The sequence below is a fragment of the Amblyomma americanum genome, chromosome 7 (genome assembly GCF_052857255.1).
Source record: "Amblyomma americanum isolate KBUSLIRL-KWMA chromosome 7, ASM5285725v1, whole genome shotgun sequence".
NCBI classification, from domain to species: domain Eukaryota; kingdom Metazoa; phylum Arthropoda; class Arachnida; order Ixodida; family Ixodidae; genus Amblyomma; species Amblyomma americanum.
The window spans coordinates 108489521-108503008 of NC_135503.1; the positions used below are offsets into that span (position 1 = coordinate 108489521).

General features: G+C 45.0%; 1 protein-coding gene across 1 annotated transcript; it reads right to left on the reverse strand.

The window, feature by feature from the left end:
* Positions 1-759: 759 nt before the first annotated feature.
* On the reverse strand, positions 760-12375 carry LOC144097382 (uncharacterized). The gene is made up of 4 exons (XM_077630112.1): positions 12189-12375; positions 9990-10116; positions 2327-2580; positions 760-1681 (listed from the first exon to the last, which is right to left on the reverse strand). Exons 1-4 carry the CDS (start codon positions 12351-12353, stop codon positions 1154-1156), a joined length of 1074 nt encoding a protein of 357 aa, XP_077486238.1. The 5' UTR covers positions 12354-12375; the 3' UTR covers positions 760-1153.
* Between the last annotated feature and the right edge of the window lie 1113 nt (positions 12376-13488).

Sequence of the window (13488 nt, forward strand, 5' to 3'; positions counted from 1 at the left end):
TTACACGGAAATCCCCTTTGTGGAAAGTTCACCTGCGAAAAGCGGGCTTTGCCTTCTAAGGCGCGTCTGCGGACCCTGAAGTAGCACAGCTGTCACGTGGTCCCTTTTGTATTGTGCGGGATTTTTTTTTAAAGTTGGTAAAGAAAGCTAAGCAAATGCTACATCCGTGAAAAAATTTCAGCCTGCTCTTTTTCAGTGTGATCAACTTCTGCGACGACCCTATATTTCAGACGCGAGAGGCTTGCTAAGTAGCCACTAATAATTAAGCTTCCAGAAAAATAGTGTAGTAACTATGAAATGTAAATCAACATCAATCAGTGGGTTTCAGTCACCCAGGATACAGAGTTTTTAGAATGTTTTATATGTAGCTGGGATAACCGGCGCATTGTACACAGTCCAGGGCCCCACCATCGTCTTGGAACCGTTGTTGCGGGTTGTTTCGCTTTATACTGATGCACTTCACAACATTAGACTCTAATGCCTTAAACTGTAAATAAATGGGATTTTACATAACGCTGCAGTTATTTAATCGTTGTTGTAAAGACTTAGCAAGAGTTCTGGGCCATAATTATTATATCCTTGCATTTTTTTCCTCAATCCCTGGAGGCTTACTGCTGAAAGATGCGTGAAGCGCGTAACGGTGTTCCATATCTAGGCAGTAACACTTACCTGACAGAATAAAATGCGTCCCATCGGAATTGTTCTCACTCGGTGGTGGTGAGTGGCACAACAGTTCTCGGAAATAGCCGTAAATTTCTTATCGGCATAAAATTTATTTAGGACATGTAAGGCACCAAGCCGCATCCTTAGATAAGAAAAGTGCTAGCCCATTGACGGTAGCATACGGAAGGAATTTCTAAAGAACGGAACTTAAAAGGTGCCAAATCGTCCTTAGCATGAAGGGTTGCAACCGCTTGCAAGCTGTTAATGTTTTCATGTTTCTTTTTAATCTTGAAAACCAACAACCCACCAGGCGCTCTTTCCTGAAGCAACGTGCACGCTCTGGGGACCAATATACTATGTGCTTCGACTAAAGGTGCCTTTGGCTAGAAATTTTCCGCACACGCAAGCTGGGTGGGTAGCTTGGGAACAATACGAACTGTTCGATCGTGCCTATATAAAGATATTAGCCCGTTTGCGATTTTATAGGCTCTTAAGGAACGCTCAGCACGACCACGACGACACTTGTCTCAATACAGATGGACGGCCATGCCTCTTCTGTAGGTTCCAGGTCGAAGGAAATCGCATTCACGTCCAAAGCCAGTGAACACGCGGTACCTAACACGGCAGCAGCTTCACTGAACACAGAATATACCACTTTGGCCACGGCTGCCTTGAGCTCTTCTTCCTGGAATAAGAGTACCGCAGCACCGCCAACGTCACCGAAGGCTTCCCGAACTTTGTCCAGGTGCTTCCACATCTGCAGGACCGTTGTCCATCCCGCGTACTTGGCGGCAGTGGCTCGGACACCCTGCCCGAACGACATTGCACCCCAGTAAGCAGGCGCAGGGAGATTGCACTGGCTGGTGCCCCGTAGAACCTTTAGGCGCGATGTCCACAGTATGCAGCTGGTCACGTTGTATAAGCTCGGAGGCCTCTTAAACATCGCCCTGGAGAACGCAGTGGTGGCGTAAATGGCGAACCGCGCAGGAAAGCCAGTGCCCCTGTGTCGGTACTCGTCCTTGAGAGGAAAAAAAAGAACAAAATAAAAGAAGTAGGCTTGATGAGAACTGAGGGGTACAGTGTGCACACCGGTATAACACAACGCACTCTTTGGCTGAAAGGGCGCGGTGACTTAGAATCAATTAACAAAAAATGACCACTCAGGTAATATCTATGGTGCAATCACATGCCCGAAGCAGAAGTGATAGAGCTAATTACAAAACTGTGCAGCGAACAATATCACGAATTTTTTTCTTCGGAGACAGAAGTCGATATATAGTGGAGCGAATCTTGTCAGCCGAATTTGATTGTCTTTTTGTATTCCAAAATAGCGAGGCGCTCTGGAAATTGAGGTCTATGGTGAGTGCTTGCGCCCAGGTTGCCCAGATTTGTGGCTTGTCCTCAAAAGAACCGCAGGTCTTAACAATAACTATTGAAAATAGCGTGGTGTTAGTTTCAGGAAGGCGAGCCTTTGGGACGGACTGCTAGTCTGGACAGAGTGTGCTTACACTGAAAGACAACAGTGCGATAAGAGATTCTCTACGGGCGTTCTTAGGGAAAACATCAGCCGCCCAGGTGACACTTTCCGAGTGCTGTAAAAGACAAGCACAATTTCGGGTCTAGAAGTGTATATGTAGTAACTACTGCTGTTCATGAGTAGTACCTCCCCGCCGCATTCCAGAAGCGTGCGCTTCAGCTGGTCGTAGAGCGCGACCGGAGCGGCTGGGAGTCCACAGGATGCGTACGGGGACCACTCGCACTCGAACTGGGTGTCGGGGGACCCGAAGACCACCAGGAGGCAAAGGGAAGACACCCTTCGTTCCTTGCGTCCGCGGCTTTGGGCGATGACTTCGTGGCGCACGTCGATCTGAACCACGCTGATGTTTTCGGGGAAGCAGGAGGCGACTTCGTGTGCTTCTGCAGAGTGAGGTTGGTAATGCGGAATATAATAGCAGAGCGTAGCATATAATACATTGTACATCTCCAACCAAAAATTTTAATTTTAATCCAACGTTTCGAAGCCGACTCGGCTCCTTCATCAGGGGTGACTGAGGGCAGTAGCTAGCATCTTTTAAGTATGGAGGGGTGAAAGGAACGACAGCTGTGATGCGAAAGGCGGGGGGAAGGGGGGGTTAAGGTTGTTAGTCACGCTGTCGCACTGCAGGGGGGTGGTCAATGGCAACTTTTTTTCGTTGCGTTGAAGAGCGAAGTCCCTGGGCATATAGCATAGCATAGCATGGCATGGCACAGCACAGCACAGCACAGCACAGCACAGCACAGAACAGCACAGCACAGCACAGCACAGCACAGCACAGCACAGCATAGCATAGCATAGCATAGCATAGCATAGCATAGCATAGCATAGCAAAGCATATCATAATATCATGCATCTCCGATAGTCCTCACCTATTGCGGAAAAACTTCAAGCGCTGACGAAGAAGAACCAAGGGAGCAGGTGATGCATATAAAGTTCTAGCTGTAACGTTGAGACAGAAAATAAACGCCAGTGTATTTATTAACCAGCTTAAATTGAAGGGAGTGATCTGCTTCAAGAGCGAGTTACCGGTTGTTTTTTTTTTTTAGTGAAATTCTGCACGCAGAGAAGTGGAGAAGTATATAGTCGGGAGCCGCAGAAGATCCGTGGAATAGCGAGGTTAGGATGTTTACTCGATAGTATATGACCAGTGTCTGGAGCAAGTGAAGCGTAGTGAAAGATTACTGTAGGAGGTGTTCGCTATGTTCTGGGCCTAATTTGGTTAATAATGGTGTTGTAGTTGCATTTCGGGCTTAGGGGAGCAGCGTAAATAGGGGAAGCAACCTGCCAAGTCTAACGTGGTGATGTGTATTAGTTTAGGATAGTAACAGAGGGGGATCAGAATGAAGAGCTTAGAAGTAGGAAACAGAGGGGGAAATGAGGAAATAAAAGGGTATAACAGTCAGTTGTTTTGCATGATTACTCTATGTACCCCTCAGCCTTAATAAACTGCAGGGTGAAATGTAGCTATTCCAGTCTCGAAAGCATATAAAAGAAAAGTTGATTAATTTGCACAGTTTTCTGCAAAACTTCATACTGGCTGCTTCTCAGCTGTGTACTCTGTTGTCCTGTGTATTATTACTAAATCTCTCTGCTCACAACTGCCGCGCACTGCCACTGATGCCTTTGCTTGCTTTTGGCAGTACAGTAACATGTACTTTGCTTGCGTGGTAAATAAAGGCATAATCATGATTAAGTCGAATGTGCTTGAACGGAGAAAATGTAGCTGACCAACTAAAATTCTTTGTCTGTTCGTAGTAAAGAGCATAGGCGCAAGCACGAAATGCTTTGCAGGACCAGCGTAACGCCACCAGGCACAATGTTTTTTATGGTTTCTCTGATGATGGAAAGCGCGAACTTCTGTTTCGTTAAGCCCCTGGTTACATACCACCGCGAGGCTATAGGGACAGGCAGTCATAATAACTAAATGCGATTCCTGGCGAGGCGATGAAGGCCAATATATGTTATATTAGGAAGCAGCAGGACTGTTCGGGCACATTCGAATCATCGAGTATCACACGAACCGCGACCAATTTCGGCTGATTCGATAAGGTCCCGGAAGCCCAAACAATTAATGAGCAAAGCGGAGTGACTAAGAACTGTCGCGTTACACCCGCGTCTCGCATGTGGGAACCTGCCTTTCAAGAAACAAAAGTCGATGGGTCGAGTACGAGAAGTTGAAATGAGGTCCAAGTCTTACCAGTGAAGGCTTTAAACGACCTGCGTAATAGCTTTCAATAGAACATCTACGAAATACATCTGAACGGAGTTTTGAAAGTGCGAAACAGAGCGTATTGAGTCGTCTATACCAGAGGAATACTTCTGTGTCGCATCAATGCCATATACTCGTACGTACACTCTCAAAATAAATTCGCGATCAGCTGTCCTTGACCTCCAGGAAATCAGCTCAAAGCGGATGTTTTTTTTTTCTTAAGCTGTTAGCATGATGTTAAAAAGATTAGCCGAGAATGGAGTCAAATCAGTCAAATCATTTATAACGTCTTTGACCTGACATCTTCATTTGTGCGGAACCAAACGTAAGCTATTTTTCTTTCAGTGAACCCAAAAGCATTCCTCAATTTCAGTCAACAGTAACGTCAGTCACAGAGAATATATAGAGCCAAAGAGGAGATCGAGTAAGAAGTGGCACCACTGAAATGTTTTCGTGTCAGTTCTAAATAACTGTCGTCCAGTCTTGAGGCAAGATTAGATTGCTTACGTCGCACACTTGAAAAGGTTAACTGAAGGCCCCAAGAAAAGGGAAGTAGTGCCGAAAGTAGAAAAATTTTGTCAGGATTGATGCGCGGAAAGAAAATGGAAAGTGTTTTTTGGAGAGGGGGCCGTAAAAGGAGACCCGCCCATTTCCTCTGGGATGACCAGCCCAAATGTGCAGTCAAATGCCGATTACAGCATCGAATTGCCTCCGTCGACAAGCCCTAAATGTGCCAACACTCACCGTGGGCTCGGCCACAAGGACCGTCTTTTTGCTGGATAGGGCTAAACAAACATGCACAGGTAAATGTGGGCGCGCCGAGAGCACAACAGCTGTACACCGTAGCTGAAGTTGAAACAGTCAAATATTCAACTAACTCATATGCCAAGAATTCGTGCTGTCTGGTATAACTTAGCGGCATGTAGGTGTAAGGTCTCGATGCTGCATGTGTGTTGTTTATGGTTTATGGGGGTTCAACGTCCCACAGCGGATTAGGCTATGAGGGAAGCCGTAGTGAAGGTCTCCGGAAATTTCGACCACCTGGGGTTCTTTAACGTGCACTGACATCGCGCAGTACACGGGCCTTTAGAACTTCGCCTCCATCGCAATTCAACCGCCGCACACGGGATCGAACCCGCGTCTTTCGGGTCAGCAGCCGAGCGCCATAACCACTCAGCCACCGCGGCGGTCCATGTGCGTTGTGGAGAACGCCGTAGTGAAGGCTCCGTATTAAAAACACCCGCTTGTGGTTCTTAGAAGTGCACTAAATAAAGATCAAATATAATAGGGAGAGACAGGCTAGTTGCTGACTATTATTAGAATGCATCTTGAAACCACGCAAAAAAGACAAGGGAGGAGGCATTTATGAGAGGCATTTAGAGAAGGGAGAGGCATTTATGACTGCTTACATGTGAGAAGGCGTAAGCCCGCCGCTCCGGCTGGGAACGCAGTCGTCGCGTGCTGTGGCCTGATGTAACCCGATGCAACGCAGTTTGCATTTCTACCTCTTCATTGCTAAATGTAGCCGCCACCGCAACACCACTGCACCCCTTCTGATCTGCGCACTAACTTCAAGAAATCAGTCGCCACCGTACTGCGGCCCGCACTGCGCCTTAGGGCTATAGGTGGTGATACCTAGTGGGTTAACGCCCTTTTGTGCAGAATCGGGTTTCTTTGCTTAACATTCATAGGTCCCTGGGAGTACTCATGACATTTATCAAGCAGTGGTGCAGCGGTTAAGCGGTGCGCCACTGCCCTTCGATGGCAGGTGCTGCCACCGGTGGAATTTGTGCGATCCAAGTGGTTCCGAGCAACCTCAAGGGACCAAACGTTAATTTATTTTATTATTTATCTATTTATTGATACTGTCAGCCGTAAGGTAGTTACAGGGTGGATGCATACAACTCAAAAAGTACACACAGCCACAAGTACAAGATTTATTCAACTATATGAAATCATCTTGCCAGCAGAAAAAAAAACCACAAGTGCGTCAGATAGGTAAGTGTTCATAATATTACGCTCGGCTTCAGACCACCTAGGATCGGAACCGCAGTTCGCAGAGGATTTAAATGCTATACCTGCCAGGTTGCATGAGGACACCATCTTTGACGCGTACCATCGAGTGTTATATCTCTCCGTCTCTCTCTCTCTCTCGGAAACACACACACACACACACACACACACACACACACACACACACACACACACACACACACACACACACACACACACACACACACACACACACACACACACACACACACACACACACACACACACACACACACACACACACACACACACACACACACACACACACACACACACACACACACACACACACACACACACACACACACACGCACACGCACACGCACACACACGCACGCACACACATGCACAGACGCACACGCACGCACGCACGGCACTCGAACGCACACGCACGCACGCACACGCGCACGCGCGCGCGCGCGCGAAGGACACACAAACAGATGGGTGTTCACTCAATGGGGCAAGCAAGGCGTACGCCTTAAAAACGAATAAAGCATTAGCAGTTTTGTTGTGCCTTTCTATCCATGTGTGATTAGCTACGCCTTGCTACTTTTGGGGCAGCTGAAAGTGACTGAAAATTTGATTCCATCACAAAGTCACACGAACAGCTAGCTGCCTGTGGCGCCAACTGTTGAGTATCAAAGGATCTAAGGTTCTCTGTATAGCCATTGAACTCATAAGTGCACCACTTGGCGGCGGTGCTGTCTGCAGAAAGGAGCACTTTCGAACTATATCTCCTTTCGGTAGTCGTTGTCAGATGTTCTGCCATACACTTGCCAAATCGCAACTGCGCAGAGATTAATTACGTGCCTGTATTTAACCGAGAAAAAATGCGTTTTAATGTATGCCTGGTTTTATATATTTCAGCAGTATTTGTGAATGCGGCGGGAAAAAATAAGGACATTTAAAAGACGAACCCTCTTTTCTAAGCAGTTTTTTCATCTGTGAGAAAATTATCCGTTGTCGATGTGATGAGAACTGCATTATAGTGACATACATGAACGCATTTAACAACGGACGGGAGGCTATTTCTCAGTTCCGGACGCTAATTCAGCATTTCAACGCACATTGCAAGCCTGCCGAAAATAAAGTTATAAAATTGCAATCCAATAAATGTTTGTAGTCTTTAGTGCTGTTCTGCAAGTGCTACTCGATGATGATGATGATGATGATGAATTTTTATGGCGCAAAGGCAGCTTTGCCCAAAGAGCGCCATCGAACAAGTTAGCTTTATTTTCACAAAGTGGGGTCAAAGACCCATTTCCCGAGCATTTCACCTTAAATAAGCTGAGCACCAGACGAGGGGAAATCTTGTACCCATTGTATCACCGGTGGGTACCCGGTGGCACTGGGGATCAAACCCCGCATCTCCCGCATAAGTGCTACTCGAGGTACACATTTTCGAACATTGCATATAAAAAAAAATGAAGGTCGATTGGTTAGTTAAGCCAAAAGCGAACTGGGTGCGCTAGCACTGTGTCGGCATTGATTCGCAATAACTATTTAGATTTTGCATTCAGCAGACAAGAGCAGGGAAAAGAGCGGTCAGTTATGACTATCACGAAATTCGGCGCATATTCGAAAAAACGGCGCTGCGCGTAAGCAACCGCGCCCGCGCGTGGTAAAATAAATATAAAAAAAACAGCGGGGAAGGATCCCCGCACAACGCGTAACTTTGTCTCTCTGTGTTAGTGCACTTTAGGTGCAAAGGTTCTGCTAAATTGTAATCTCTCTCGATTGTTACATTGCACGAGTTGCATTGTATTTGTAAATCACTTCGTATGTGCTCGTACGAGTGATTGCGACATCCTCTTTATAATCTCTTAGCTGTATAAACGTTTTGTTTTGTGAACCTTTGGCTCCGACCAATTCTCTGGCTTGCGACCGGCGAACGCTGGGCACCAAACGACCTACTCCCTTGACACTTGGTAGTTGGTCTCCGGCTGAGCTTGCCACGCTGAGTCGAGGGCATATCCTTTGTGACCGAGACCGCTACCCCACACGCTCTAATGTGGTATGGGAGCGCACGCAAAAGTGCGCGAAGTAGTTACAATGACACACATGACGGAAGCCTACAGTCACCGAAGCCAAGGAGCATATGGCATGTTTATTTTCAATTTGTAGTGCTCATAAATGGGGAAATTATTTTAACGTGATTGATGAAGCAGCAGAAAACACAACCACATGACACCGGTGGAATCCCAACTCACTACCTCCAAATTTCGCGTCCAGTGCTCCATCAACTTAGCCAGGGCGGCGGCTGTCCAATCTTCTGCATTTGGAGGTATTTATATCGCGTATATCCTAACCTTGAGAGAATTCACAAGCGCCAAACTCATCCTTAGCTCCGGATACAATACGTCTTGTATTACCGCGAGTGTCACGCGGACCCTTTGCGAGGACCCTTTTGTGCTGCCTATGGCATCTGTGCATAGTGTATTTATTGTGTAGGTTGCTCGCTCAGAATACTTTTGTGTGTAATAGGTTCCTTACTATGAACGCGTTAAATGCGGAGTTTAGTGGTCGGTTTCGTGCAGGAGGGGGCTTGGGCCTCCGCCAGGAATTCATATGCGTTTAGTCCCGGCCTCTCCTCGTACCTTCATTATGAATGAAATAAATTTAAAGCCCTCGCGTTAAGCTATTCAGCAAACAAATGATATGAGGGGCTCGTTATGACATAGATAAAAAGTCTTGTAATAGTAACCGAAACCATGCTTGTTGCGGTTTTTTCTTCTTCAACTTTCTGATAAACTTTCGTACAGTATAAAATAATTATAATAATAATTTGCCATTGATCCACACGATAATTTGAAAAGAAAACTACAAACCTCCCTCTATGGTCTTTAAACGCGTGCGTTAACATCCTCATTCGTGCATACACTTAGTTGATTGCAGTTAGGCCTGTTCATAACGTTTGAAATGATAATTAGCGCTTTGCTCGCGCAATGCTCCCGCGGCTACATGAAAGTGTAGACACCTCTACTCAGAAGTTAGAGTGGACGACAAGAACAACGGATGATGCATGTAATGTCATTTAATGCCAGAGCATTAAAAGGGCCAGGAAAGCGAAAACTGTCTGGCACCTCTGTCTCGGCACCTCTATCTGCCGCCAACCATGGCGGGCGGAATGTTGTGTTTAGGGAGATTTCCCTATCTACTTGCAGGGAAGAGAGAGGCCGGACTAACTATGACTCAATAAAAATGAATTAACGGGCGGTAACGAGTAGAAATGAAATAAAAAGATCAGAATTGGAATACAATTAAAATATAATCAGAATTGAATATAATCACAAATGGAGTAGAATCAGAACTGAAATATATGGGAGAGTGAAAGACAGTGATATCTTAATTTGAAGAAATTGAAGAATGAAGGAAATTGCTATCGCATTATCCCCGCATACATTTAATCCATTGCTGCTAAATTTTGTTTCATTGCTGAAATAAGAGACCTCCTTTGCTTGAAAGCCGGAAATTGAAGAGTAACTTGATTGGATCCCGGCAAAATGAAAGCAGCCGCAGTGCACTCACCGTAATTTTTATCCGCACAGAAGACAATCGCAAATGCTGGATGCTTATTTGCTTTTTCCGCAACCCGCAAGCGTGAACGCAGTTCTTCGGTGAACTTTGTGTTAGATTCGGGGTCGTTGATTTTGTCCTGCGAAGAAAAGGCCAAAAAGGTAAGGAGACAAAAAAGAAAAAGGTCATGTAGGTTACTGCATGCCGGGGCGTGTTGTGCACTATTTATTTTTATTATTCTTTGTGATAAAATTGTATTCATTGATCTCCCCCCCCCCCCCCCCCCAATGTTTATTTATACGACAAAATAAACGCTAAAGCACAAAGATGAGACATTAAAAACTCCGCTTGACTTCATCCTACTTTGCATACGTTGTGGTTTAATAATCTGGCATTCAATGTCCCATGAAATATGAAAAATAAAAACTTTACAGCGAAGAATTCCTTGATCTTTCTTCGAATTAAAGACTTTGAGACTTAACTATTCCCCGTGATGGCTCAAAATTGCGAATGTGCATGTGGTCAGCGCGCGTTCCGTGTATGGAAGTCCAGTATCTTCAAGCACGGTCTTTGTGATACGAAGGAATTCGATCGCCAGACACTATTCTATAAAAGTTATTATATCAGATGTACTTTGGATAAATTTCTAGGAATATGTTTTTCTTCTAAATTTTAAGGATTTTGCCAGAATTACATTTGACTAAAAGCACCCCCACTTCAAGCTCTTGATCAATTCGTCCTCCTCTTCTTTATTTTCTCTGAAGAAGGCGGTGAACTAAGTGTGCGAAAAATAAAAGCACAGTTGATGGAAACGATTCAACAGCGCTTAAAAACGGGGCGGAAGAAGACACATATGTTCTTCTCATCCCTCCCGACTGTTAGCGATGTTCAGTCGTTTCCATCAACACGCACCAACCATTCCGACCAAGCCCTCTTAAATGCGCAGTGTCTTTTTTTTTTTTTTCAGTCGTTCTCGCCATAGCAACTGCTTCCAAAGGGTATTGATTTGCGCTGTTGGCCGAGCGACTGCCCCGCTAAGACTGAGTTTCCGAACAAAGTTTTTTTTTTTTTTGAACCCACAAGACTTAAAAAGGTACATTATTTTTCTTTCTAGCCGGATGGCCGCGCTCAGGTTGATGTTATTGACAAATACTCTTTAGAGGAACAGAAATTGCCTGGCTTCATCTTAAACATTTAATATTATCTCAATGAAAATTAAGGCCAAAGGCATGCTTTCAACCTTCAAAGACACATATGACGTTTACGATGAATAGTTGCACGAGAATTTGAACGAGCTACGTTGCTCTACCTGCTCTTGAAATGCTCTTAGTTATCTTCAGACATTGCATGAAAAAACTGTATGCTTCAGTAAAACGTCGATCTATATCCCCTTGTGATGCGCATGATGTTCACCTATCGGGAGAAATCTGAAAGTTTGTATGCCTATATCCGAACACCTTTTCATAAATATAACATCAATGCATCAAAATCATGGCGATGTTAATCACGGCGCCAATTTACATGTTCAGAGAATTTATTTTCAGCCCTATTGCTAAAACAAGCACGCTAATGTCCAAGTATACGTATTCCTTGCCATCCGAAACGGTTTTGCAAAGAAAACTCAACTGTTAATTGTGTCCTGTAGTAAAACACCGCACCGCGTGAGAGATGAACGAAGTTTCAGTATCAGGCAGGACTTCCTTGGAAGATCGTAAACTTCGCGACGTCTATCTTTATTTTTCGTTTTTGAAAAGCTATTTTTCCGGGTTCGAATCCGACCGCGGCGGCTGCGTTTTTATGGAGGAAAAACGCTAAGGCGCCCGTGTGCTGTGCGATGTCAGTGCACGTTAATGATCCCCAGGTGGTCGAAATTATTCCGGAGCCCTCCACTACGGCACCTCTTTCTTCCTTTCTTCTTTCACTCCCTCCCTTATCCCTTCCCTTACGGCGCGGTTCAGGTGTCCAACGATATATGAGACAGATACTGCGCCATTTCCTTTCCCCAAAAAACCAATTATAATTATTATAAAAGCTATTTTTACTCTAAGCACCAAATAGCTCTACAAATCTGTCCAGTAGGTATTTCAAATATATCCGACATCACTGGCTTCGTGAAAACGGCTCTGAGCGCTTCGAAAATAAGTTTTAAAAGTCGCGTGCACAGAAATGGATGCTGTGGCACGAAGGGTTACGCAGCGACCACAGCGTTACCTGCAGAAGCACGAAGAATCGCAGCCCCTTGCTGAGAAGTGGCAGCGCCGCCTCTTCCCACTGCGGGACGCGCGCACAGTTGAGGAGGTCGTCGACGTCAGGTGCCTCGACGGCGTCCCCTTCCGCCAGGCCCCGGCGCGTCAGCCCCTCGCCCACGGTCCCCATCCCCGGTGGCCTCACCCTCGGTTTCCTCTTCTTCGTCCAAAGTGGCAGCTAGCTCAAGGTCACACGTGGTCAGCTCGGCCGGCATTCACTAAATACATCCAGTGCCGTATCAAGTGAAGTAAGGGGTTTATTTAGCCATATTTGCAATATGCCCTCGAGAAGAGGCAAAAGGAGTCAAGGGCCTACACCCGGCTTCTAATTTAATATTTGGAATTACTAAAGTAAGCGGTGTCCAGACCTTCAACGCGAAAATTGATAGCAAGTACGCTCAGATAAGAATTCATAACTCCGGACATGAATTCATCACTCATCTGCGATAAGGCAGTAATCAGATAAAAAAACAGCACTGTTGCGAGTCATCAATAAGCGGAAATTTATATTATAAACAAATATACTTCATGCCAGAATTTCAACAGTAAACAAAATAAATCACTTTGGTGAGGGTGTCGGATACGTAGTAATCCATTACTAAGGCGCTACACTGCCACACTGAAAAAAAAAGACACATAGAAGACACAATCGATCTTAAGCTGTTTTTGTGTGCTGCGCTGTAGTACTTTAATAAATAAGAGAAAAAATCGTATTCTGCTTCAGGGTGCATTTTAGCTCATTCTGTAGAATCAAAAATATGATTTCACTGGTATAAACTGAACCTATTCAAGGTAAGCTGAGAGCAGGCAAAGAAGGCATGAATTTTAATACATAGCATGACGTTGTCAGAAATGGTAAACTAGATAAGTAAAGTTTTTCTAGCTTTGTGAACTCGTTTTTAAGTAATCAATCAGTGCTTATTTTGATATCAAATGCACAGGGTTGGAGAACACAGGCATACTGAAGAAATAGTTCGTCAAGTGCATTCTTCGGTCTTTGCTCCGTTCTCCCGTATTTCAGTAGTGTCATATCACACTATTTGAAGTAATAACAATCATTACCCCTAAAACTTATGAGCTGCATGTTTTGCTCTATTGCAATGTTATATCTGAGTCAGAACTATAACACATTAGAAGTGTATTTTAGGCACTGCGTCCCAGAACTTCTTCCACTGGGCTTGCAGTGAAGATGTTTTCCACGTACTAGGACTTTGCAACTAGTGGTCTAGCTTCTGCTGCTAATGATCGCATGTACATCCCTAATA

Bases quoted from the DNA above. Each gene is read 5' to 3' on its own strand.
- LOC144097382 (XM_077630112.1), bottom strand. From the start codon at position 12,353: ATGGGGACCGTGGGCGAGGGGCTGACGCGCCGGGGCCTGGCGGAAGGG. The intron at 10,117-12,188 runs GTAACGCTGTGG...TTTTCTTCGCAG, and splicing joins GATTCTTCGTGCTTCTGCAG to GACAAAATCAACGACCCCGA. The intron at 2,581-9,989 runs GTGAGTGCACTG...CTCACTCTGCAG, and splicing joins CTGTGCGGATAAAAATTACG to AAGCACACGAAGTCGCCTCC.